The sequence below is a fragment of the Dermacentor variabilis genome, chromosome 4, assembly GCF_050947875.1.
Source record: "Dermacentor variabilis isolate Ectoservices chromosome 4, ASM5094787v1, whole genome shotgun sequence".
In the NCBI taxonomy this organism is placed as follows: domain Eukaryota; kingdom Metazoa; phylum Arthropoda; class Arachnida; order Ixodida; family Ixodidae; genus Dermacentor; species Dermacentor variabilis.
The window spans coordinates 25284066-25312059 of record NC_134571.1 but is presented as its reverse complement, the minus strand read 5'-3'; the positions used below and the strand labels follow the sequence as shown (position 1 = coordinate 25312059).

At 46.2% G+C, this 27994-nt stretch overlaps 1 protein-coding gene and 1 non-coding gene across 5 annotated transcripts in view; both read left to right on the top strand.

The window, feature by feature from the left end:
- Positions 1-27994, top strand: part of LOC142578829 (scavenger receptor class B member 1-like) — a 90473-nt gene that overhangs the window by 52081 nt on the left and 10398 nt on the right. For all 4 annotated transcript variants that reach the window (XM_075688452.1, XM_075688451.1, XM_075688450.1 and 1 more), the window contains 7 exons: positions 11936-12079; positions 20616-20713; positions 23333-23490; positions 24329-24470; positions 26402-26707; positions 27696-27787; positions 27931-27980. In XM_075688452.1, coding sequence (XP_075544567.1) covers positions 12061-12079; positions 20616-20713; positions 23333-23490; positions 24329-24470; positions 26402-26707; positions 27696-27787; positions 27931-27980 — 865 coding nt within the window. In that variant the 5' untranslated portion in view covers positions 11936-12060. The remainder of the gene's footprint in view (positions 1-11935; positions 12080-20615; positions 20714-23332; positions 23491-24328; positions 24471-26401; positions 26708-27695; positions 27788-27930; positions 27981-27994) is intronic.
- LOC142580591 (U2 spliceosomal RNA) lies at positions 19635-19822 on the top strand. The gene has a single exon (XR_012827794.1). It is a non-coding gene; the product is annotated as a U2 spliceosomal RNA (small nuclear RNA).

Below are 27994 nucleotides of genomic sequence, written 5' to 3'. Positions count from 1 at the left end.
AGATTAGCCCAATTTTTTTTTGTACTTTGACGAAAAGTCGATCCACTAATGCCACATAGATGGAATTTCCGTCTTCTCAGCCAGCCCCAAGTATCACGCCTGCTAACACGGGAGAGTCTCTCGAGGAGCAAGCGGCCGTCGCCATGGCCGCGCTCATCTCTTGCATTCGGGTTGCCGGGTCAGCGGCGAATATCGGTCATCACGTGCCGTCGTCTTCCTTGATGGCCCCCGTGTCGTGACACGCCTTACGCGACGATCTTTGCTCCTTTCATAGCTTGGCGGGCGACTTTTCTTTGCCCCTATTTGGGCCGTCCTATAAAAGAAGCGTATCAGTTGCTCTTACTCGAATTTTAGTTACGCTTCGTTGGAGCGAAGACGCTAAATTTGGAGGCTTGTGTCCATTTTGGAGGTGTCCTGATTGCGAAGGTGGCAGTGGTTGTACAAGATCGACCTGAATAGTTTATAATGGTTTCAAGTGTTGTATCAAGTTTGCATCGTAAGTGCAAGATGATGCTTGATGACTGCCATTACCACTGGGACGAGGAGTGTGTTTCTCGCGAGAACACACGTCCCACGACCTCTGTATTAAGTAAACCCACGTGCTGCTATGGGAATCTTCATTTAAGAAAAGTGTGCCCCATATTATCATATGAGATTAATAGACACGAAGGTTATGGGGCACATGCATTTTTCCAGTGTATGAGCAAATAATTAAATCATTTTATTTGATGTAATTTCACTTGGTTATGGCAAACCCGTAGTGAGAAATATATATATATATATATATATATATATATATATATATATATATATATATATATATATATATATATATATATATATATATATATATATATATATATATATATATATATATATATATATAGTTCTGTAGGTCCGGTGCATAGGTGGTTGAAGAAAGGAAGGAGCACACTTACGAAAATTGCATTTTTAAGATTTTAATGTTTCGGCCGTGGCACGGCCTTCGTCAGAATAAACACATACAACTGCGCAGCCACTTTTATGGGCATGCGCAAGTGGGCATAGTCAGCAGTACATGCACGTTTACACTTGCAAATACTAAAGAAAAAGTGCAGCAGTAAGTATATAACTTAAGCACGATAACTGATATGTATGAAATGTCATTGTGGTATCACGATGATTGTACATGAACTTACAGAATGATATCAATTGTGACATGGCAAAACTAGGAACAAATAGATTTGGCATGGTTTGTCAATTCTGTTCAAGAACATACACATCAAGATATGACAGAAAGGCACGACATTTTTCCTGCGCTCTCGTTGATATACCGGATGGCACGTTGATACCGCCTGGGAATGGGACGCGCGTCCTCGCGCTAAGCAACACAATACCATAGCCACCACAGTGCGTAATGAATTCATTGCGAAATCAATGCCACGATGTCTTATGCGCAGATGAGATATTACTTATCGCGCAGCCACTCCTATCAGCTGCAGTTTATTGCTGACAATGGTGATATCACGCGCGCTACCGCGGATTTTTTTTTTCTTGGCCCCTTCTCTTCCGCCGCACATACAAAGCGCGTTGGATTATCAGCAACCCCGTCGTAAATTCTGCAAGCTGTAGATCTGCATAGTGTAGAATCAGTAGCTTCTCTTTGTTCTGTTAATAGTAATTTTATCTACAGGCGCAGACCACGAGTACATAAGGATGCGCCTGCCCTTTAGAAAAATAAACGGAGGAAAAAGCTGATTACTGCACTTGATAGCAGCACACGTCACTAACAGCAACAAGCACAACATTCGTTGGAGAAGCATTCGTAGCTTGCACATAGCTGCGAGGACTGAGCCGGAATAAGCGGATGGGATTAGCTTTTCGGCTGTGTCAATGGTACCCCAGCGTTACTCCACGATGGACGGGTACACATTCGGTGTTACGCGTGTCTGAAGTGGCACGGAAATCCGGTGCCAGTTGCTCTCAGGAAACGAGTGTGACTCATGCTTTCTGCTTAAAGCACTGATGGAGATAGAAACTTCGGCAGAAAGCGACGGGATTAGCCCTACTAATAGCAGGACTTGCTCTTTCAGATGGGGGTGACTCGAATAAAATGAAAGATGAGAAAAGCAGTAAATGGAGCAGAAAATGAAAGCAAGCCCACGTCGTCATAAGTCAACATGTGCAAATTCCCAGATTGCTGTAAAGGAAACAGCAGTGATTTAGTGACTGGCGTCTCTCTTATTTTCGCTCAGCGAACAATGACAAAGTGAATTGACCAATCATCTGCGGCAACTGCCAAGTTAACGCTACGCGACTTCGCAGTCGACAAGTAGCATGCCCTAACAACTTGACTTAATGGCATGCAGCAAGGGGCAGCATAAACCTTGATTCCAGTAATCCATCACAGCCGTTTTGCAGCAAGGCAAGGAGCACGACGTTCGCATGCCCCAAAAGAAAAGAGATTAAAGTAGTACACGTTTCACATAGAGTGAACCATGTGCACATGCGCGAGAGAGGTATTTTCACACCCAATAATACTATAGAAATGAATTGTAAAAGTACTGAAAGTTGGGCGAGTCGGTAGCTGTTCATTATGAAACTGCAGTGCACACAACAAACGAGACAAAAAGCACTCTCTCTAGAAGCGCTCTAGGAGGCAAACGGGTAGAACCAAAAATTGTTACCATTAAACAGATTCTCGTACATGCAATGCACAACCGTCTACTCTGCGGGGTCGTTGAATGGAAACAATACATTCTCTTTGTGTAGCGAAGGGTAGACGAACTATGGGGGCATGGAAGTTTCCGATGGATCCTCGCAAAGCCTTCACACTCTCGCTTCCTCCGGAATGCGGGCTGTGACCAAACTTCCGGAGGATAAATGTAATTTGTGGACGAGAGTTTTTGTTAAAGAACAACCTTTCAGGGCAGCCGACTTGCATTCGTGGAAATTGTTTTTGTTCGATATGGCGGTACTGTGAGAAGCCCTAATCAATCCCATCTGCAAAAAAAAAAACAAAAAAAATATGGAATGTGGATAGCCTTCCTCAATCATTGACGACAGACGCCATGTAACTGCAGCAAGGGAACCCGATCAAGTGACACTGTCCATCTACATGTCTCGGTGTCGCTTAATGCTTTTACTGTCTATTAGTGCCGGGAACACTTGTTTTTCGAACCTCGTGACGACGCACGAGTTTGAAGTGGGCCATCGGGAAAAAGACGCCAAGAACACGGCAAATATATTTGCATGACACTGTCCAAATAAAGTCGAGTCGGCTTGTATGGCCGAGATCTAGTCGTCAGGTCCACGTAAATGCTGGTGGGTCGGTCCGAGCGAGCGCCAAGTTGAGTTCGCTCCACCCGTCTGCAAAGGGTGGGCTGAGTCGGGTCATGCTAGGGTCAGCACATGCTGCAGACTCCACCCGCTCGCGTCGAGTTTGTGTATACAAAGCTACTAACAGCCACGAGAGTCGCTAATTAGCCCTTAAGTAACAAACAGAGGCTCCGCGAAGGCACATTTGTAGCCAGAGAGCAATGCAGTGTTAAAGAGAAAGACAATGCACCGTTGGGCACCCGATTACACAAGCGTGCCGTAAATCACGAAGCTAGTACATTTCACTAAAATGGTTCCTACTCGCTGACGTCAGTGGAAGCACCTCAGGTCAGACCATATTTAACAGCCTGGCTATGCAGCCTGCTCCCTTCTCTGCCGCAAGCCAGCCAGATAGGATAGAGAAAGTGCTATCCTAAAAGCAGTGTCAGGCAAACCAAGCAACCCTCAAAGCTGAACTGCTCTCGCATAAGATATTCTCTATCCTTGAAGGCAACGCGCAGTAGATTGCAGCTGTACGCGTCCAGGGAAGCCGAGCGAGACGAGAGAGGCCTTGGATTCTTTTAAGGTTGCTGCGCCCCAGGAGCGACCCTGAAGGCGTTCATCAGGAGCTGATGGCACTGCCGAGAAAAGGGCGATGCGGCGGGGCTGCGGGCTATTTTGGAGGTGGCCACAACGGACGCACGCCCACGTCGCGTGGTGTTCTGCTCGCACACCGAGCAAGCCCTTCCGTCTGACCGCGTTATTCGGGGGAATTTTTTCATTCTCTTTATCGTTTTTTTTTCTTTCTCTCTTTTATGCCGTGACACACTGGCCTTGAAAGACTGCGCTGTTATGCGGGAGTAGCTGCTTTTATGATGGCCACCGACCGCGTGTGCCTTTTTTGTTGTTTTACATCTTTTTCTTCCCTAACTTACATTCTTAATTCCTAACCTCGATATTCCTATAGGACCACTAATGTAGTGGCGACCGGTCCATTTCAATTATTTGTCCATTTTTCTTTCTCTTGCGGTACACATTAACAGGAGCAGTCGTGGCTATTGCTCCACCGCTTATAACCATACTTTTCCCCAGTCTTCTTCTCATTGTCAGTCTTTAAATATTTCAGTCACTTTCAGTCGGGTTCAACCGTTTCTCTTCTAAACTGCACAACTGGCGAGCGGAATCACTCTCGCATATGTGAGAACCTTCTGCCTTACTTTCTGGCATCCGTATTAAACATGTAGAATACGACAGCACGTTTTAACTAAGAGAATGGAGCTAGTGCAGCAGCGTACGTGATAACTACTCTCAGTGTCTCACGGGCTGCCAGACTTGACCGCATCGTGTGTTCTATGACATGTGAAAGTGTCGCCATTGCAGCAGCCTTGCGGAAACTGAATTCCTATCAGCCTCAGCCTGTTCTCTTCTCAGACAGCAAGGCTGCGCTCTCCCTTGACAATTGTGTTAAGCGTGAATTACATGCCGTTATAGAATTACAAAAAGTCTGATTTATCATCGTGTTACAGTGGGTACCTTCCCATATCGCGTAGCAGGCAATGAGTCCGATGGCAGTCTGCATGGCGTGCAAAGCGCTGCAGTTCAAGCCAACGAAGAACGCTTCCCAGAACGGAAAAAAAAAAAAGACATGAACGAGGCCTTCTTAGGCCACCTCCGTTCTTTGTGGTCTTCACCGCATCAATCTTGTGTGACTGAAGGACTTAACAAGACTGATGCCGCTCTCCCATATCGCATCCATACAGGGCCAGCGCAAACCCTAGCATGGCGGTGCAAGGTAGGACTTGGCCTATCATGTGTCATGTATCATGTGTACATTGTTAAGCTCTTGGTGACATTGAACATTACATACTAAGGTGTCCTGAATTTGAAGTAGGACGTGAGATAATAATAGATGAACTCGAGCGCGAGACGGCACCACACTCAGATGAACGTGATATTTCGTTCCCATTCGATATTTAGGAGACAGGTGCTTCGGCTCCTCCTAAAATTTCTCCGGGCATGATAGAGGGCTTGAAAGTGAATGATGAGCCGTGTGGGTCGTCGGGGTTTGGAGAACGCGCAACGTATTGGGCTCCATGTCAACTTGCTTTCTTTTTTCTTTTTTCCGGTGGTGCTAGCTAGAGTGCGAAGTGCTTCAGGCTATATCGCAGTCGATAGGTGGCGTTTAGGCGGAGCAATTTCCTGCAGCAAGCAACACCCCATCCATCTTTCTCCTCCTGCTTCTCCTCAGGGATTTAGTTTACCATTGCCGTTGCACCTAGTGGTTGCCCATAATTTGTTTCGAAACTTGCATACGAAATAACACTGATGCTCTGCTGGTTTCAGTGTACATACCAGTCTCACTACATGCCGAGCGCTGCTTAGTCGCGACCTTCGTGGCGAGATCGCTTCGCTGCATCTGCTACTAAAATAGTAAAATATTAAAGTGTTCGGGGTACAGTCTTGCGAGAAGTTTCCTACGCTTTTGGGATGCCTTCAAGGATCTGCGTAATGCGCCCTCGATATTCCCGTTTCGCTCCGCGTGCTGTCGCGGTCCAGAGCCCGCTAGGAGATCCGGTCGATGTCTTGCAACACGTTCACGTTGCAACATACAAACAGCGAGCGGGAGCTCGTGGCATGCGCACATGGACACCATCGGTTTTCCTGTGCGCTTATTTTTTTTTTTTTTCGGTATCACAGCAGCCTGCTACAGTACGCGTCCTGTCGAGTTTCTATATAGGTGCGACGCTGAAAACAGGAGAACACCATGCACGACAATATGCCTATGTCACGATATGTCGACATTCCGTGGCCCACAGTATCACCGCCAAGTCTTGAATTATGTGTGTAGTTAACGAGGGACGTCATTCTCGATAAGCATCTTACAGTGTCCTCTGAGTGAGTGAATGTCCTCTGAATGATCCTTTCACTACTCGCCACAAGGTGAAAGCCACCAAGACCGGAAACAGGCAAGGTCTCCCGCGACAAACAAAGGAGCTAATAAGCCATGGAGCGTGGTGCGGTGCACAACCAGAAATCAGTTCGAATATAGACTGAAGTGTAAAAACTCGCAACATAGACAAATAAGTGACATTTGAAATTATAGCATTAGAATTATTGAGGAAACAATAAAGAAAACGGGGCAGGCATGAAATCAAAGAGGCGAATCGGCATTGGCAGGAATAATATACAGACAATCAAAGATAAGCAGGACAATGTCATTAGCAATTTCGATTATATAAGCCCAGCGAATAAATTCTATACTGTACTGTACTATCCACGTACCATGATTAGACGCAGTTTCTGAGAAGTGGAAGTCCCGTGTGCAGCTATTCATGAGGTCGGAAGGACAACATATACGACAGTGGGAGAAGCTGGAATAACAGTCGATCTGATAAAAGATAGATGGAGTACTATACTCGGAAAGCTTGCTACCAAGTCATGACTAACAAATCACCAATATCATTGAAAACGTAAGTATGCAATCAGTGCATTCCTCAACTCGATATTCGATAACCTATGGAGATGAAAGTTGTAGGATGTCAAAGAAGCTTGAGAAGAAGCTAGGATCCGTGCAACGAGCGATAACCAGTCTTCTGTTGGAGTCACAGCCTGTGGGCCAAGAAAAGGAACACGCATTGTAGAGAACGCCAGAGGGCTGGTGGTGGTGATGAGATTAGAAACATTGTTTTAGCATAGCATAGAGTATGCTTGCGCAATACAGGTATGATTTCATATATCGCAGAGGGAGGCCTTCGTCCTGCATTAGAGAGGAAGAAATGCTGTTGATGTTGGTGACTTACCACAACATTTTAATAAAATATTTGTTGTCCGTCAACATACAGTGGCCGCTGTGAGGTCAGTGTATACCTGCAGGTACCGCTATAAGCTGTCATGGCTTTTACCTTTTAGCTACACTGTGTTGCAACTATCGTTCCTTTTTTTTCTGAAGTCGCAGTTTCGTCCGAAAGGCGAAGCATTGATTGCGACAGCAAATTACCAGACGGCTATACAAAGTAACGATAGTAGTTTTATCGGCCGTATAAACTTGTAAACATTCGCTTACTCATTAAAGATAACAAGCACGGTCTCACGCGTGCACAAGCAAACATCAACACATCTCACTCTGTGACCGTGCACACTCGTTGCCAGAACGCTGGAATGAGGAAGCGCGGCAGCAGCAGCGAACGAATTGACCTTCGCGCTGCCTCTCGCTTCAACGCGAACTAAGTAGCGAGAACACAGCGCACACGAAGCTATCAGCACTCGCCGCACTCTGCAACGCGAACTAAGTAGCGAGAACACAGCGCACACGAAGCTATCAGCACTCGGCGCACTCTGTGCCCATCGCAGATCGTTTTCAAGACGGTGAAGCAGGGTTTGCCTACGGGCTAGTTGGCATTCCATTGCAAACATCACTTACAGCGTGCACATAGACAGGGGCCAAAATAACGTCGCTTGTCTTCGTCGCTTGTCTTCGTCGTTCTTTTGGTCCCTATCTATGTACGCGCTGTAAGTGATGTTTTCAAGATAGCGGCCGCGCGGCCGCGCCATACGTAGCTACCGCCGAAGTAAAAGACCCCGATCACCCTCTTCCGCCATTGCTTTGCGCGCGATGGAAGATGGCGCGCTTCCTCACTTGAGCGCGCGAGATCGAGCCACCATCCTCGGCTCACCTCCGTACACTTTCACTCGCACCCACATCATACGGCGCGCGGCCAAGATGTTATCGCACTTGACGTTTATACGGAACACCACGGCGACGGAGAGAATGCGCCTGGAGTGTTCATATAATTAATTCCAATAAAAAAAGATATCTGCGCCCGGGAGAGTAGGCCCGTGGTCTGATGGCTTTCCATATACCTCTTCCATTCTAGAGACGAGGAGTCTTGTGGTCGCGTGGAGAATTCGCAGCGCTGCGAAACGCGACTGATCCGCTTAAGTTCACGTTCTTTGGTCGGTCCTACACCGCTTCCGCGGCGCGCGCTGCCTGTTCAGGCGTCGCATTCACTGCCTCGAATGGGCACCGGGCAGCAACGACCGAGACGGCACGATCTCCTTCTGCGGCTTCCGCAGTGCGTACGCTTGGTTTCCCGCTCTTGCATGCAGGTTCTTCCGCCTTGCGGAGTTCCTCCCGCGGAGCTTTGAAAAAAGAAAAATTGCGAGCTGCCTTTCTCGACCACTCGCCAGCGACGTAGCAATGAGGAGCTGTGGAGGTGGAAACGGATGACGAATAGTATAAGCTTTGTACCGAATCAAATATGAATTGAATACGGTTTTAATAATGACATCACAGAATCGAATACTGACCGAATCGCGATGACATCGAAAAATATTCGTAGAATCGAATACATTATGAAAATTTAACAATGGATACCCTTAGATATTTTATAATTCCACTGAATGGTCTTATATTTCTAGTTTACCCCTTTGCGATTTGACCCGGTAATTACGCCTGCTTGTTTCCAATCCGTTTGTCAGTCATGCCCTTGTCAATGTGAATAATATGATTTTCTTTTTTTTTTTTATTCTACCAACGTGCCGCGGACATGCAGCGTATGAATGTGCTGTGCTGAAAACTCGTTCCGAAATAATTTTACTTACGCTAAAGCCACCGCGCGATTGTTCGTCCGGCTTGTTCGTCGTCAGAAGGGCACGAGCTGTGCGCCTTGTGCAGCTCGAAGAGCCAGCGTGGTCTTCGTAAAACGCCGACATTGTTGCTGACGTCGTACTCTCGTCTGTCACCACGGGTGCCATTGCGATACAGCCACGGTGGGGCTGCATGGGGGCGGTGGGGCTGCATGCGGTGGGGCTTCGATGGGGGCGAAATGCGAAAACACCCGTGTGCTTAGATTTAGGTGCACATTAAAGAACCCCAGGTGGTCGAAATTTCCGGAGTCCTCCACTACGGCGTGCCTCATAATCAGAAAGTGGTTTTGGCACGTAAAACACCATAATTAAATTTTTTAATTGCGATACACACGTTTCCGCTAGCCCCGATTCTCGATTCGAGATGTCGCGCTCTGTTGCCTCATAGAGAACACATGTTTGATCCCAGTCACGTGCTCAGCTGACAATACCGGCGCCGAGGCTCACGACTACAGTCCAAGTATACTCGTCAATGCCACACCACACGCGAGTATAGAGGGTTTCTATCGGCCAAAGCGCGCAATGACGTCGTTTGGCGTCACGCGAACAACATAACCGAAGGCATGCATCGCTTGCCAGATAAACAGCGGCGGCGGTATCTCGCACTCCGACCAACGAAAAATGTGACGCAAAGCTGTCGTCTTCCTTCCTTCTAGCATTTATTCACGAAGCTCCGTTCGCGTCAGCGTGCAACAGGTGCTACGGTCGCGTTCTTCTTTTCTTATTCCTTCTGCGTTCCAGCGGGCACAAGGGCGCCTCTTCGCTAAAGCGTGCGTGAGAGCGGTAGAGAGGGAAGCGGGAGAGACGTGTCCCGCGTCTTCCAAAACCGGGCTAATGCGCAAAGTCAGGAAGCGCGCGAGGGCTTCGCACGCGGAAACAGCTCGCTCTCCGTGAGGACTGCATCGTGCCTGCCCTTCGCTCTGTGTCGTGTTTCGTCTTTGTTTTATAGCACACGCGAACTCGCCCACCGTGCAATTTAGTGGTGGCCACGTGGTGCCGGCACCGCGGCGAGTATGCGGGCTCATATGCTGACAACGCTATCTGCATATTATTAGCGAGGAAGCGTAGACCTTGAAACGCGCTCCAGATCAAGGAAATCCTTTCGGAATCTAATGTGCGACTCTAAAAGAGGCCTCCACGCAGGGGCGGATTATGGGTCAACGTCCTCAGTAGCGAGTCAGCTGCCGCGGAGAAAATGGTTCAGCGTCACATTCCAAGTAAATGAATGCTTTGTCCATGCAAGAAAGCCGCCTTGAAGCCGTGGTCGTGAGCCTGTTAGTGCTTCATGGAATATGTTTTCCTCTTCTCATACACCCGAAGCGTTAATAACAACAGAGTTCTTCAATTTTGAAGTATTCTAATAACACGGAGGCAAAATCAAACCAGATGGTGTACACAAAAGTTTTTCATTCATAAATAGGGCATGGGTGTCTAATGTATTTTCGTAGTAATTTCATCGTACGCTGTACTTTCGTTCAGGAAAATGCAACTGCTGTCTGACGGGAGTTACTCTGGCAGCGAAGACTTACCTATCTGATCGCTTGTTGGTATAGCTTTATTTGGAATGAGCGCACTGTTCAGTCACGATTTACTAAACGGATACGGGATAGGCAGGGAAACCTTTCCACAACGACGAATAATCGGCGTTCAGTTTATCTACAGAGGTTTCTCTGCTTCATTAAAAGCTGGCTGGTGAAGGGTCGTGATAACAGTGTGTAATTAAAGAAAGCTTACATTCCTTGACACTGCCTTCGTCGTTTGCACCCGCTTCATTTCAGTCTCGGCGCGAACCAAACACCTTTCGGCTGCACAGTGCGCAGTTCTTGCGACTGTCGCAAACAAGCGTGGAAACATTGTACGGCCGCTCTCCTTGGACATTCGAGCTGCGGATTCTAGCGCTTGCTTGCGATGGCATACAGCGCGCACCCTACGGTGACTCACAGGGAGCTCCTCTTGTAAGGGGGACACGTTGTTAGGCTTGTCAGTGCTTGCCTAATGACCACGAAGAAAGACACATAGACACGCAACGCCACAGGCGCTCTGAAAAGTGCCCCGGGTACGCTTGTGAAAGACGGGGAGGGGCTGCTTTCTTAGAAGAAAGTGGCAACAGGCTGCTCACTCAATACATCCTCAATCAATCATTCAGTCATTCAATTAGCTTCCAATCACGCAAATGGTTTATTGCCATGTATACGTGCAGCTTTAGCATAAACGTGAGACTCGCGTTCGTTTTCGCACGTTATTAGAAGTAGACGACGTTTACGCGGCGTTACGTACTACTCCTTAATCGACGACCCAAGCCTGCTTGAAACTGTGAGCCATGTATCGTCTTTGCACCTCAATACGTGCGTGATTGACAGACTTGGGACTTCTTTTTAGGTCGGAAATACGTGTGGATAAATGAATGGCGAATGTTTCCGTTCTGGTGCGGCATATGACTTCATGTGCGTGCGCAGTATCAGTCAGTGTATCGCAATGTTTTTCAGAGAAATAGTGGGTTGAACAGTTGTTGAAAAACGTCTTGGTAAGCGCGTTGTTAAAGGCGATATAGAGCTTCCATTTACCTGGAGCACAGATAATAATCGGAAAGTGCATTCGTAGCAATGAATTACCTTTCCTTCTTTTTTCCAGTGTTCTTTTTTCCAGTGTTCACCACTGCATTCCCATGCCTTAAAATGTTGCATTTTACGAGTGCGCTTCTTAGACTAGTTGATCATTCATGTTGCGTGCGAATGCGCTTGAAGACACGGAGTGTGACTGAGGTGCGCAAGGACGCATACGGGGGCGCCTCACTAAGCGCATTCCCACGGAGCATCAATCATCAAGACAATTGTACATTTAGTGCTCTATGTGATTACCATGTACGTGGCGTTCAATGATTTGCCACTGACTGTAGTGCTTTGTCCTGTTCCTGTTCACATCTGGCCGTTACAGACGGCAAGCGTTGTGTCAGGACTTTTGTATCAGTCGACGCTTTCTTCTTGTCTCGCAGGTGCCCCAGCCGGAGCAACCGTGGCCCCTCGCTGCGAGCAGTTCGAGGTAGAGGCGCCCTCCGAGGAGAGTCGTGGCGAGAGACCATGCTCCAGGGGCCCTTCGGCAAGCACCAAGAGCGGAAGCATGTGTGGCCGGCGCTTGTGTATGTGTCTGCACTCGCCCTGTTCTACGCTGCAGCGCAGCACTACGTGTGCCAGAACGAGCTTTACGGCACCCTGGTGACAGGGGGCTTTCTTCACCGTAGCACGGATGTAGCAAGGCAGATAAGTTTCGGGAGACCAGGATAAGACAAGAGCTGCTTCGGTGGCGACACCTTGTGGCGCGATGTTTAGCACGTGCTGCAGTATGGGTCATGAATGCAACAGAAGTCGATGACGTCTCACTTGAAATTTAGAGGGAAAAGTGCAGCTGTGAGCAGGTCAAGAAGTGCGTAAAACAAGTAACTGGTGGTTTATCGTAGTAACAGAGCGGGTAGCGGGGGGGGGGGGAGGAGGGGGGGAGAGAAGATGCTGCCGAGGGTGGTGTAGATGGAGGGAAGCGATTATAAGAAGTTATCGAAGCTTTTACGTAATTCTGTAATGTGATAGTGCTGCGAACGTTGGGAGAAAAAAAAACGTCCACAAGTCATATTTTGCATTTGTAATCGACAGCGGCAATGGAATTTCACGTGGCTATTTAAGTTCTGATCCATCCCTAGCTTCCTTGGATACCACTGATAGATATAGCAAATTGGCTGCTTGAGTAGGTGGCCCTTATCCACTGGTGTTGTGTTCTTGCATCGAAGTTTTGCGCTGTACACAAAGTCTGGTTGCCTTGGATGCCGTTCGTGAATCCCTTTGAACTTTTTAAACAACACGAACGTCTTGCGTTTCCCGTTCATGTTGTCGGCAGAAACGGCAATTGTATTGTACACTACTTCCTTTTCGTTTCCGGGTTTTGCACGCCTTCAGGCCTTTCCGAGCTATGAATACCTACCAACGTGCTCAACGTTCGGTGTTTCTAAACTGCATAAAATAAGCCTAGTTATTAGAAAGCTTTAAACGCACCTCCTTAATCTATCACCATGCGGAAATACTTGGTAATCGTCTCCGTCGTGCCACGCTCCTTCCTTTCTGGCTGAAAGAAAATGAGCTTTTTTATACGGTAATGCCTAAAAATATGTATTGCTGTATGCAGGCGCGAATCCAGGTTTTTTTTTTTTCAAAGAAGGAAAAGCGGTGAGGGGGTTATTGGGAGTCTTACTTTGAGATGATGGGTTTTTTGTTTTGTTTTTTTAACATGCTGGCGGATTCTATATGATTCAAATTTTCTAGTCTCCAGAGCAAAGCAACAGTAACAGCTGGGAAGAAGGACTTCATGATTTTCTCACGTGCTGTATGCTGGCGCTGCGCACATAAATTTTAAACACGGAGGAAGGAGGAATATAGGAGGGAGCATGATGTCGTGCAGCCAGCCTTGGCAAGGGAACGCCCCGTTAAACCCCAGTCGTGATCCAACACGTGACCTCTTGCGTCGAGATCGCGGAGCAAGAATCGATATTTGCTGAGACATTGGGTTCCCAGTAGCTATGCCAGTAGTTTTTATTCGGTGCGCGCCTGTTCAGCTGCCCTGTCATGGCTTTGCCTGCAGAGCGGGAACACTATGATCAACCGCCCACTCTGACGTGCAATCACGTGTTTCGCTGGCCCACCAGGTTTGGCTTCAATCGCGATGCGAGGCGCTCCCCCCTCTTTTTTCCTTCCTCCATGATTTCAACGAGAAAGTGGTGGGAGGGGGGGGGGAGGGAGGATTCAAGTCATTTGGACATTCTTCTGGATCCACACATAACTATATGTGCAGGGTCAAACTTCGCTGTTTAGCATTAACAATGCTAACCGTGCAGTAATATACTTACGCCGCAATTTTGCTGAAGCACCAAGCCATTTAATATAATTACTATATGGAACGGTAATTAGATCTAAACTCGAATATGCGTCTGCTGTCTGCGATCCGGGCTTGCGTAACCTTGTAGATACAATAGTCTGTTCAGAATCGTTCAGCTCGCTTTATTTTATCACTGTTCTCGTACTGTCAGTTTTTCTCGGATGAATCTAATCGTGGCCTTCCTAACTAGCTCTTACGAAGAAAGATATCACGTCTTTGTCTCTTCCATAAGTTTTGTTTCTTGAACCACTCATTGAAAAGCGAACTTTTATCACAACCATCGTATTTGTCATCCCGCACTGATCACCAGTATAAAGTCGCTATTCGTTTTTGTCATACTAACCTGGTTAGGGATTCATTTATACCCAAGGCTAGTTTAGAATGGAACCACCCTACCAGCGCCGTTTCCAGCATTGAAGAGGCACAGTCATTCAAGGCCGCCGTTGTTGAGCACTTCTCAGAATTACCTGCGCTGCTATTTGCTGAATATTTTTCGTGTTATTCATGTACAGTAATGTTGCTCACGGTATTGTCATTGAAGACCTCTGTTGCTGAACTCTATTAGAATAACCTACTCAGTTAATTATTAGTTTTCAATTTTATTTCATATATAACAACGTTGTTGTTTCCGTTATTACAATTGTATAAACACAATTTACCTACCCCTCTGTAATGCCTATTGGGCCCTGAGTGTATTCAAATAAATAAATAGAATAACGAAGGCCAGCCTCAAAATATTGCGATTTGCGCGCAGAAGTCTGTTTTTCAATTGGCCATGTCTCATTAAACCGACACCACGGCCTGAATACAGGGAGGGCCACGCGAAGGCGGAAGTTGACATGTCGGTGTTTTCGTTGCTTGTCTTGATGTAACAGGATTCACCGACATCAGCGCCGCCCGATCACCGTCGCCGACGTCTTGCTGGGCGTCCTCGTGGAGTTCGCGCGGCAGGGTGTTAATTGCGTGTCGTTGGCGAAGTGGCACATCGGCGTCTTCTTGTATCGACAACGAGCGATGGCGAGTCGCGGACGTCATGGCGATACGACGAAAACCGATTGCAACATGTAGCTGTCGTTGTTCTGTATATATGTAGGAACACCAGTTGAGGGTTGGCTATCAGATTGGGAAGGAACGATGCTAGCCTTTATCGGGAACGAGAAAAATTTGGATACTTTCTTCTTCTAAATCGTACTAGGTGTTTTCCAAGCGTTTTGTATTGGTGATCGTGTTCAGGAATTTTTAAAAGTTACATCATGTTCTTGTTGGAAAATAACGCGTTCTGGGCGGCTACAGAAAGTGTGACAATTTCTCAACGCGCACTCGGCATCCCCACGAGGATGAATGCGAAAGCATTGCGGCGTCTCTCCGGTGACGCCCCGTTCGCATGCTTGCGTGGGCGTCCGCAGGAGCCGGGCGCAGCTACTGACTGAGAAGCCGAATTCTCAGGCTCGTCCATCGGAGCGTACGACAGAACTCACCGAAATCACCGCGCCGACTGGCAGTGCCGAACATATACAGTATATAGACCAGCAACGCAGTTGCCGCTTCCCTGCAGAAGCAGCCTTTGCAACCGCAATTTTTATCGGGAAACATTTGCGGCGAACGCTGTGCTCGAGGCGAGCTTTGCAGTTATTTTTTTTTTTTTTCGGCACAGCCGTCTCCGCCGCTTCCGCGGATGGATGCTGTGAGCTTCCTATTTGAAACGGGGTGGTGGGTTGCGCCACCAAGCTCTTGTTATATTATTGCCCAAAGTCCTACCTTTGTTAAAAAAGAAAAGGAAATAAAAAAAACACGATGAATTCCCATAACCAAAGTTTCTGAACCCATATTTTGAACTGTTTTTGTACGCCTCCGTTGTTTATCGTTTCCCTACTTCCGCCAACCTTCCAATCACCTCTTACTAATTCCTATTGCGGACATGTTTACCTTCTCCCTGCTCTCGCTGAACCCAAGGGCTTCAGGAAGGCCAGTGATTCCTAAATCAATCACTGGGCAGATATCTTCACATTCTAATAAAACATGCTCCATCGTTTTTCTAGCTTTACTGCAGCAAGCACATGCTTCTTCTTCCTTTTTATATCTCGCTTTAAAAGTGTGTGTTCATCCTGATCTTGCTCCGAAGAGTAATGAGCTTCGCTTTGAGTTATCATAAATTCTTTCTTTCCTGATTTCGTTTTTTTCCTTTTAAGTAGTTACTCAGGGAATGTTTCTTTTCCATTGCCGCCACGCATGAGATTATCTCAGCCTCTCAGACTTTCCGCTTGACATTCTTGGTTGCTGTGTTGCTCACCATACAGGCCTCATACTTGCTGTTAAGCTTCCTAGTTCTTTTCCTCCACTGTGAATCAATGTTATTCCTGTACAAACACCTGGACATTTTCCCAGCCCATTTACTTTCTTCAATATTTCTCATTCGTTCTTCATAATTAATTTTACAGTGAACTTCCCTCACTTCGAAACTTGTCCAGCCCATATCAACCTGCACAGCTTCATTTGTAGTCTTCCCTTGAGCGCCCAGTATAAGGAATCCCACTGACATTTGCTTACCATAGAGTCCTGATTGTACGCCTAATTTCAAGCAAACAACCACATATCCATATGTATGTCCTGGAACCATTACACCTTTCCACATACCCCGGAGCACCTCGTGCCTATTGTATGCTCGTAACGATCTGTGTTTCATTATGACCGCATTTCTCTTCCCCTTTACTGTTATTTTTTCCTGTGTTTCCATACATCTATTGCCTTCGTTTATCCATATACCAAGGAATTTATATTCTTTTACGCGAATTATTTCCTGGCCCTGCATTGTCATTGTCTGTTCGCTGTTTTCATTGAATGCCATAACACCTGATTTTTTAACGGAAAACTTCACACCTAACTTATCGCCTTCCTGCCAGACGTTGCATAACACTTTGCTTGTTAGCTAGCAACTTAATGTCGTCCGCATAAAACAAGCCTGGAAGGTGCTGCTCTACTGTTGTACCCACCTGTCTGTATGAGAGATTAAAGCCGATATTACTTCCTTCTAGCGCCCTTTCCATTCTCACCATGTAAATTATAAACAGCAGTGGGGATAAAGGGCACCCCTGCCTTAGTCCTTTGTTGATATCAACGTTCTCCCCGCTCCTCATTCCTTCCCATTCAACGCAAACGGTATTTTCTAAGTAAATCTCTCTCAAAAGCTGTAGGCAATCGTCGCCTAAGCCTTCCCTTTCCAGAATATCCCAGAAAATGTTGCGGTCTATGTTGTCACACGCGCCTGTAATGTCTAAAAAGGTCACACATAACGGTCTCTTTTCTACTCTTGATATTTCAATACACAGAGTAAGGGCAAACAAATTATCATCCAAACGCCTACTTATTCTGGAGCAATTCTGCAGTTCTCTAAAAAAAACTGTATTCTCTACCTATGCTTGCAGCTTTAACATATTTGCTTGCATTGCTAACCTGTATCCTATCGATGAGCGGGGTGAGCGTCATCTGGTGGTGTTTCAAGGAACCCAGCGTCCACGCGGCGCGCGCCTCCTGTTGATCGGCTGTGACCATGTGACTCTTTGTACCATCTCCGGGGATACAACCGGATTTTCCGCTTCATGAGCCATATAATGTTTCCGGATTAAAAAGTAGCAGTTTCGCCCGAGAGGCGATGCAGAAATTGCGATAGCTAATTAGTAGACATCTATACGAAGTAACAATAGTAGTTCTATCGGCCGTATAAACTTGTAAACATTCGCTTACTCATTAACAAGCGTGACGTCATGCATGCACAAGCAAACATGAACACATCTCAATCGATGACCGCGCGCACTCGTTGTCAAAACGCTGGAATGAGGAAGCGCGGTTGCAGCAGCGAACGAATTGACCCTTCGTGCTGCTTTCTGCTTCAACGCGAACTAAGCGGTGAGAACACAGCGCAGACGAAGCTATCAGCACTCGGCGCACTCTGTGCCCATCGCAGATCACTTTCAAGATAGGGCCCGCGGGGTCGCGCCATAAGCAGCTACCGCCGGACTCGAACGCCGTTCCCTCGGCCCGGTGCCTTGCGCACGACGGAAGGTGGCGCGCTTCCTTCCCGCTTTCCTCCCTCGCGCGCACAAGATTGAGCCATGGCACCATCATCGGCTCACACTCGGACGCTTTCACTCGCACATACGGCGTGCGGCGACTATGTTATCGCCCTTGGACTTCAATAATAAACAAAAATAAAAAAGAAGAAAAAATTATACGTACACTGTCAAAACTAGAAACACATGTAAATAAGCACTACATATTAGATTTGAACACTATGACAATTTAAGTAAATCATTGTTAGGCACGTAAATAAAATCCAAGTCGTCATCGCAGAGCGCATTAAGGATCCGGGGGATTACGCTGCGTTAAGTTTGATCGTCATTGCAAAGTTTGTTCGACTTAGTGGCACATTTCAATGTTCGCAACGTCTTGTGACATCAGCGAGTATGCTACGACGTAATTTAGCAATTCTTAATAAGTTATCGTTTTCATACTTCAATTCACTTTTCATAGCCTTTAAGAGGGGGTAACGGAAAGGTTTACCAAACTGATTAAATGGTACTTCTGTAGAAAGTAGCCACGGCCTTGCTTAGGTGAAAAATTTGAAATAATGCGAAGTATTCTATTTCAGAGCTGAGTAAGTTTATTATTTGAACACGTTATATTTCCCCATATTAGCAAAAAAGTATATTGAAAATAAATCAAGAATTATAGATCAATAGCCTTGTGTTTATTGGAAGTAGGTGCTGATTGCGGTAAACTAAGCCTATAGTGCGCGCCAACATTACAGCGTCATTTTCAACGTGCATATCCCAAAGCATAGTTTCGAAAAATACTACACCGAGTGCTTTGAAATGGCTTACCGTTTCACTCTGGTAATTATAGCTTCCCCGATGTACTGAAATTTCGCCGGCGCGAGCGTGATGTCTGATGTCTTCTCGATGGCCTGAAGGAGGAGCCATGGCGCACGCGCACTCTATCGCGAGAGGAGAGCAGGAGTAGGGACTTGAAAAAGCGCTACCTTCGGGACCGGCTTACACTCTACACTGCACAACATCAGAGTTTGACCCACGAAAGGAGCTAGAAGCACGCATACCCTATACACGGAAAAGTGGGGGCAACTCGCTAAGAAGAACATTATCTTAAAAAATTCAGTGCCATTCCGCTCTGTGAAGGAGGATGACCAGCGAAGCTGAGTATGGTGGGCCCCTTAATGGAGAACTGTCTATTGCCGTGCGTAAAACGCCATATGCAAATCAATGGAAGGCGAGCCGAGACTAGTCGCTTTTCCACGATGTTGAGCCTCGTATGATGAGGCACCGGTGGGTATACATACCCATGTATGTATAACCACAACGCGCGTCACGACACCTCTTACTAACGAATCCAGGCACGTAGAACAGACACGCACCTCACCGCACTCCGAGAGAACACGCTGTTTTACGTACAGCCAAGGCGATCGCCCGTTGGTCGACGTCTCGCACTGCAGTAATGGTTGTGAGATCACACTAAAACCACAAGGGGTCACACACAACACAGGCCACACGAAATTGGTTACCCATAAGGTCCCTCCGAAGCCTGGCCGTTGCTCCGGTGAAACGTTCCAAGTTTGCGGGAGCGGGGCCACATAGACGGTTTGCATTTATTTCTGCCTCACGGTCCTATCGGGCAGCACGCTCACGGTACCGTCATCACAGTAGAGCTGAAGGAAAGGAAAGGAAAGAAGATAAGCGCTTGGAACGCAGACAAAGAAGGGGCGTATATATGGTCGACGCAGGTCAAAGGGTGTAGTTTCTGTTCTTATCAGCTTAATATCCGATGCGGGTTGCGTTTAGACCTAAGATATTATACTTATTTTTGCAAGTTGGCGGAGTGCTTAAGGCTTGCTTTACCTCCGCCGCGGTTTGGCTCGGTATTGTAATATATCTTCGTGATCGGCTCACGTACGGGGAGAAATTTTCGATCTACACGGCTCTTGCCCACGGACACATTTTTAATGAGAACCTAACCATATACATGATCTTCGAATGTAGCGTGAAGTGACACGGACACAGAAAGGAGCCACATCAAAAAATTAGGAGACACTTGCGTTAGCCATGCATCTTTGTCTCTGTTAGAATGCGAAATTCAGTATCTTCACAATACGTGTATTAATCTGAAGTAATCTTTTTTGTGCGTTGTTTCCTTCTTTGACTTCCATACCTCCTGATATGTTTAACTGATGTTTTTTTTTTACCTTGTCACGTTCTTATGCGCGGTTTTTGCAATTACCTACATATATATGTTCTTCGTTTTAACAAAAATTCAGTTAAGAGTTAGCGCTCCTCCTGGTCCGCTCCTTTCCGTGTCCGTGTCACTTCGCCATATATATTCCAAGATCATGTTACCGTACCAACTCGCCCAAGTTTCTATCCTTTTGTAACCATATACAGTTTCGCTATAAAAAGAAGGGAAGCACGTCCCTAATGTGTCATGTTTAGGTCTACTCGATTCTGTGGTGATTTTTCAGGACACCATAAAGCTTTTCATAGGGGGTTCCCAATCTACACCGCTAAATGCAAGGTCACAGCGTCTCTCCTTTTTTTACACAACGCTTGTTGCTTTTCTATTACTTATATCACAATAGTGTTTGTTCTTAAGCTTCGTGATTTCAGTCACAACGTGGAACTTTTTAAACTCTAATGTTAATAGAATTTGGGTACGAATCCCTCCTTAATCTGTCGCCTTCCGTTCTGTTGCAGGTATCTCGGCGTGCGCCGTGGTATCCTTGCTCCTCATCATCTTAGGCGTGGGCGTCCTTCTTGGCTTTGACCACGTGTTTAGGTACATTCTTAACAAGGTGAGTGACATATTTGGATGTGGCTGAGTTCTCACAGTGCTTGGCTATATAACATATAACCCATGCTGGTTATTTTGAGCGAGGTGAGAGTACACATTTACCTTTTTGAACTTACATAATCTACGGCTCGGTCCTATAGTATACCGACCGGTACGCCATTCAGAATTTCACAGGCTTTGTATTTGTTATAGGTGATTATGTATGCTCAAATCCACAAATTTCGTAATCGGACAGGGCCTACTTGTTTCGCTCACCGGTTCTTTTATTATTATTATTGTTGTTGTTGTTGTTGTCGTTATTGTTTGTTTGTTTGTTTGTTTGTTTGTTTGTTTGTTTGTTTGTTTGTTTGTTTGTTTGTTTGTTTGTTTGTTTGTCAGATGGCACAGTGTGGCTTGCGACTGAGATTCTGTAAAGCAGCCTTAACGACACTACTATAATGAAGCAGTGGACCTTCTGAGGCGTTCAAGAGTAATACAAGACAGAAGCGATAGTCGCTTCAAGGCGCACAATGGCGTCGTTTTGAGACTTGCCTTTAACAGCGGCAAAATAAGGAGCCACCGCTTTCCTCGCTATTCAGCATGTGATCTTCAAGTGTCTGCCCTTGCTTGACACTGACCACTATCACTAATGGCCAAAACAGGAGAAACCGCGCTCCGAGCAAACGCCAGTTCCAGTTTCAGGGCACGCTGTTCACGCGGCCGGTACGCCATAACGTGCGTCGACGTGCATTGAGTAAACACAGCTGCGTTTACATGGGCCACATCAAGTCTCAGCACCACCCAACCGAAAGAACTCGCGCTGCTCGTTTCTATAAATTTAATGCCGAGCGACGGTGTGCACTTGCCACCGCCACGTTCCCCTTTTCTGCCCTTTGAACCGACGCGCTACAAGTTTACATGAATTCGTTCAAGTCTACTTAGTGTTCTCGATCTTCGTTGTTAGGGCATATTGATACACCTTCTAGTACGTTAGGTAGGCAAGGGTGAATTGGGTTTAATTAGGTAGGAAGCTGTATGCCTCTAGCTATTCCATTACCGTTATAGCAAAAATATGAGTTTGCTGATATAACCAAATTAAAATCATAGTAAAAAAGGAAGGAACAGCGCGTTGTCTGCGTTCACGTCGATGAAAGGCACTACAATGACGCGAAACGCTCGCCGTGAGACAATAAACGCACCAGCGCTACCCGTCACGCAGAGACATCGTGAAGCTGTCTCAAATACGACGAAGAAATAAAAACAAAGGTGAAAACAAAAGTCATATGTCTACGGGCATCGCAACTCCTCACCCTACGATGTGCACGTAAATTAGCGTAAAGAACGAATGGGTGACGTATAAAGAGTTAAAAATAGAATTAGGAAGCTGATATTAAAGGAAAGTGAAATGGTCTGAACGTAGTAGTGGCGCAAAAGCATTTGCGCCTTTTGTGGACGTTACGCGTTCAACGAAGTGTAGACGCACCACAGGCGCGGCTTCGGAATGTGGACAGATGTATAGAAAACGCGAAAGCTAGTTTGCATGCCTTGTCAGCCTATCCTAAAAAAATTGGTTTCGATTACACTTGCTATTGATGTGTTGTTTGCTTCTCCTGACTTTTCTTTTTCGGTGTGCTTGCGGAATTTCACCGCATTATTTTGCAACACGTAATCAGCTGTTCTCCACGACATATTAAGAAGGATATAGGCGTACATTACATAATAACAGTAAAGCTCCGTTACAGTAACATCGCTTACTGTGAACGAAAGCGACGATCCCGATTGAATGCATATGCTTCCTGGTTAAAAAAAATGCAGGAAGCAGTAAAATCAAATAAACGTGTCATAGAAAAAGGCAATACGGATGGTGTTGTTACATACTAGAAGCTCACCTTCTCGGAACGACCACGAGGTTTATATTCAGAGCAGTGGCATGCGGTAGGATATCTTTTATGTTTGAACTTGCGAATCCGTGCTAAGGACGAAACAGAAGCGAACGGAGCACGCACTACATACGCGGTACAAACTTACTTTACGTTCTTTAAATCAGCAGTTCAACTGCCATCGACAAAAGCGAAAAGAATAAGCGGATATTAGGGGATCGATTTGCGTTAGCCACATCCATACAATGTAACAGACAATGAAGCCACAGGAAGCATAGAGGAAGTAATTATGTTTAATTGGAATGTAAAAATAACAAGGTGCAGAAAAATGAAAGTGAACGATAACTTGGCGCAGGTGGCCAAGCCTAGTAGCCTTCCGCATTAGCCGTGTGGTGCTTTGCCAATTAAGCTACTGCGGTGGACCTATCGTGGCGGCGTGCTTGCCAAAAACAGCTAAGGTTTTTTTGACCAGTACACTCATTTTTGAGTTAATACACGCCGATTAATCTATGTTCGCACTGTTTGTTTATTAACTAATAAGCATCTATATTCCTCAATAAAGCAACCGTGCTGGTTGAAGTAAAGTTTTCTAGTGACGCAGTGGATAAAATAAAGCTAACGATGTACATTTATTTCAGTCGCAACTGGAAAAGTATAACATCGTTCCAATCTCCGATGCGCATTTCCGTAGCGCGTTATAGTCTAACGCTGGCTGCTCTTCTTTCGATGCGCGCTGAGTTATGGGCGCGGCGCTCTTGCAGGAGGTGTCTCTGTCGGAGCACTCGCGGGCCTTCCCGATGTGGAAGGACGTCAACCACGAAACCAAGATCCGATTTTTCTTCTTCAACGTCACAAACCCCAACGAGGTACTCATCGGCGAGAAGCCGTCCGTCAAGGAGGTCGGCCCCTACACCTACAGGTGGGCCATCCCGTCCACGCACGCTCAGTATACGCCGAGTTCGGAATATTCCCGAGGAAAAGGAACGGCTTAGGCAAGCGTTTCGACAAGTAGAGTCGTCTTCTACGATAAGCCCGCTTGTAGAAATGATGGCACTCTTTCCTTGTTGTATACCGTGTTTTCTGTGCGTTTCCACATCCCAAATACCACTTTACTTAAGTTGTGCTAGGTAAGTTACGTGATCGGCTATAACACGTCTTCATAACATTCTTCCTTGTCCTGCCAACGCTTATCCAGCCAGCCCAGCGCTTATCGCTTTTCATTTCTACCGATGATGTAACCGTCAGGACTCTGACGCGCGGCGTGTTCTAGTTGGAATTACTAGTGTGGCCGTCTGTAGTAATGAAAAATAAATGTTATAATTCTAAATCCGGGTTTACAAATATTATCTTACGTACGACAATTTTTAAAAATTTTTTTACTAGGTAGCGGTTCAGGCGCCCGCCAGTCACGATAATGATCAGAGTGATAACGATATATACCATCTCCGCGGCGTCTACGGTACTTACATGAGAAAAGTTTTATGAGTGCGAGCCTAGAATATATTATATAGGCGTAGCATTAGCAGCGTGGTGGTAGCAACGATCGTTTATCTTGCACTTTAGTGAGAACTACATAAGGTCTCGCGGCAGGGAAAGTGATATTTAATATAAAGAAAGAAAGCAACAACCTAAAGCCGCCTCTCCTTTTTATTTATTTTTCAGCTCCGTTCCTTTGTCCACTTTAAGGCTTTGTGTGTGTGTGTGAAGTAAGTCATGTCAGGCTGAGTGTCACAGCCTGTTCCGATTTCTTTCCACAGGGCTGACTGGGTAAAACACAACATAACATTCCATGACAACGGCACCATGTCCTACAAAGAGACCAAGCGTTACTATTTCGACAGACAGAGCTCTGTGGGACCAGAGTCTGACGAAATCATGACCGTCAACGTGCCTTTTGTGGTGAGCGATACCCTAATAAAGTATTCGAATTTTAACTTTGGTGCTTTCGTCCAGGCCCACCAGACGCTATAGAGACGTTACCCCTCACGTGGAATTAATTATTTTTAATTGGCTCACGTTTGTTAGCTGTATTGCATATCTCAACGGCTTCTTTTTTTTTACTTTAATAGCATTTGCTCTTGGAGTAATCGGTTCACACTTGGTTGAATTATAATAGCGCATAGAGGATGTTGAATGCTTGTTCCGTTTTTTTCTTTAGCATGCCTTGTTTCCTGCGTGTTCCTGAAAGCAATTTAACACCGCAGGTGACTTATTCTTAGTGTCATCGAATTCTCTACAACCATTCGAATTCTGTTTCATCGTTTGCGAAGCATCTGGTCTTAAAACGTCCGTAAGGAATGCAGTTTCTGCACATACTGTAAAGCTGCGATACTATACTGCGATGTCAGGTCGCAGAAGCGCACACTGAACGACGTCTTTAATTCCGTTAGGCTTATATAACTGGACATGCAGTATGTAAGCCACACAGTCGCTTATGAAATAACGGAACAGATACATACATATTACATACGAAGAAAGCTCAGTGCATGACATAGGAAGAAGCACAATTTGTGGTGGAACAACTTGGAGTCCTGCGTATTCACGGTTTGTTGCTGCAAATTGAGAAATTCTTTCCAAACGTCTTCTGAGGAAAAAAAAAAGGGGGGGGGGGAGGGTGATTTTTCGGCCATTGTTCCCCTTATGCGCTCTACAAGGAGACGGGTTCTACAGAGAGAGCCGTCGTCGCCAGCCCCTATGCAGAAGTCATACAGATGCGCTGCAGCCATGTCTCCGGTCAGCGACCGCAGGTTCCCGTCTGGAAACTTCCCTTGCAGTCACTGGAGGTTCACGACGTCGGAAGCGCAATTGCGTTGTCCGGAGAAGGGTGCCAGGTGGGCAGAGTGTGTGTGTTTACGCGGACGTGGCCGCGGAAACGCCTACTAAACACCTGGAAGGCAGGACAATGACCTTCCATGGCAAAAGGTTGTCTTAATACTACGGCAGCGACAAACGGTCTCTAGCATATAGTGTCTGTGAGTGGGGACCCCTTCTTTGAGAACGGGGGACAAGTGACCAATTGTACCAGAGCCAACGCCTGGAGGCCGCATACATTTATCCCATCTATCAGCGTGCGTTGGGCGAGAAGTCAGACAGCTGACAGAGGTGTCAAGCGGGAAAACGGAACCGTTTGCGACCGATTGGTCCACGAGGCAAGTTGGTCAACCACAGGCTATAGTTACTTCTCGGTACGATCCCAACTCTGAAAGCAGGAACATGACGTGCCTTGTTCGTTGTCGTTCTCTCGTTTCATGTTAATAAAGCGTTCAGAAACGAGTAAATTCGGTTACAACAATTATCGAAGAGTTCAAAGTAAAAAAAGAAAAAGGAAAAAGCCCTAGTATGAATCCAATCTGGATTCACTAGGGCTGGAATCTGGATCTGGCTGGACATCATTTCTTATTCACCGGAGAGTGTCCTTCGCATTTGCCTGAAGATGCCCCAGTTAATTCCAAGGTGTCGGAACGTTACGCTAAACGATTTTTTTTTTTGTCAGAGAAGTAGCGAGAATGATCAGCTTCTGCATATAGACAGCTTCCAACATGCCTTGCAGTCATTGTTTGACTCAGTTTTCTTTTTTAAGGACAAAACCTCCCGAAATATATAGCCCCCCTCCCCCTCTATTTATGCGCGTTCTTTATACTTTTCCTTTTCTAATGACATAAATATGCAAGGAGATGTTGGCATTAGAGAATAATATCGGCTGCTCCTTTTAGCGCCTGAAAAAAAAACTGTTAGTACAGCTGCTCCTACGGTCGTCATACCAAATTAGTCTTCTGTATAGGATTGGCGTGCTCGAAAAACATGTTCTCGGTCGATCCTTTTCGACGCAGACGACGGCACAGCTGCTGAAGGAGCAGAACTTCATCATCCGCGGCATCGCCTCCCTCTCGCTGTCGGGCCTCGGGCAGCGCATCTTCATCTCCCGCTCCGTGGGACAACTCACGTTCGGCGGCTACCCCGACATCTTGGTGCTCCTCGGCTCGGTCATCGACTCCGGCCGGCCGCGGCCGGGCCAGCCGGGCTTCAACATCGGCGACGTGTTCAGCCACGGTTACCGCACCGTCATCGACATGCTCGGCTCGCTGGTCGATCCCGACCGCCAGGGAACCAACGGGAAGTTCGGCTACATGGTCAATGTAAGCACGCCGCCCGCCGTCCACGCTAACTATAGTGCGCCGAGCCGCTATCTTTTTTTCTTCTTTATATTTAACGGAGTTTCCTTGGCCAAAGCTGCCATTCGGAAGCAGCAGGCATGCTTTAGATCAATTACAAGACGAAGCATTTTTATGGTAATGACACTCAGGCTTAAGGAGAGGCCCGTGCACGCATGACAGCGAACTCCGCTGTTATGCAATAGCGGATGCATGTACGTACGCATAACATTTATTTATTTATTTATTTATTTATTTATTTATTTATTTATTTATTTACCTTAACTTTTCTCAAAACCCGAAAGCAATACAGAGAGGTAGGATAACAATTATATTCTTTAGCATACCTTGGTTCCTGCGCGTTCCTGAAAGCAATTTAACACCGCAAGTGACTTATTCTTAGTGTCATCGAATTCTCTACAACTATTTCAATTCTGTTTCAACGTTTGCGGACCATCTGTTCTGTTCAATACTGCAGGCCAATCTGGCCTGCAGTTTTGTGAAATAAATAAATAAATAAATAAATCACGTCTACCTGGCAAATGTGTCGACCCTGTATTGAGGGACCCGACGGGCACTGTATGCCCAGCCTTTTCCCTTCACGTTGCGTTAGTCAATACACTTTCTTCATTTTCCCGGAAGCTGCTTCACGTATGCTCTTTCAGCTGCTTTATGCATACGATTTTTTTCCCCTCTTCAATCCTACGAACGAAACGCTTCATAAGCTAGCATTCCTTGTCTTCTGCACCGCGATGTGTTCCTCTCTTTTACGACCGCTTGGTAACATGCTTCTACTCATCTCTTAACGCTTCACAAAGGACAGTTCGGATACATGGTCCGCGTAAGTTTCTACGATCATTACTCGCTCTGTGCACCCAACTATTCTCAGTACTCGTTGGCACGTTCTTTTTCTTTTTTTGTTAATTATCGGCCATGATTTCGCGACGTGCGTCGCTCTTGGTTTCTGTTGCAGAAAAACGACACTGTTGACGGGGAGTACACAATCTTCACCGGTGAAGATGACATCTCCAAAGTGAACAAAGTATACGAGTTTAACAAGCACAGGTAATATATTTTCGTTTCGCATGAGAACGCTCCTTTTCTTGTTTATTTTTCTATCGCTCTCTTGATCTGCGCGGTCCTGCGCTGTGAGCTTGAGCACAGTGCGACGGAACTGAAACATTTATTTTTTATTTATCTTCATGTAGGAAACTGGACGTGTGGCAGGGCGATGAGTGCAACACGTTAACAGGAACGCGTAAGTATACTTCT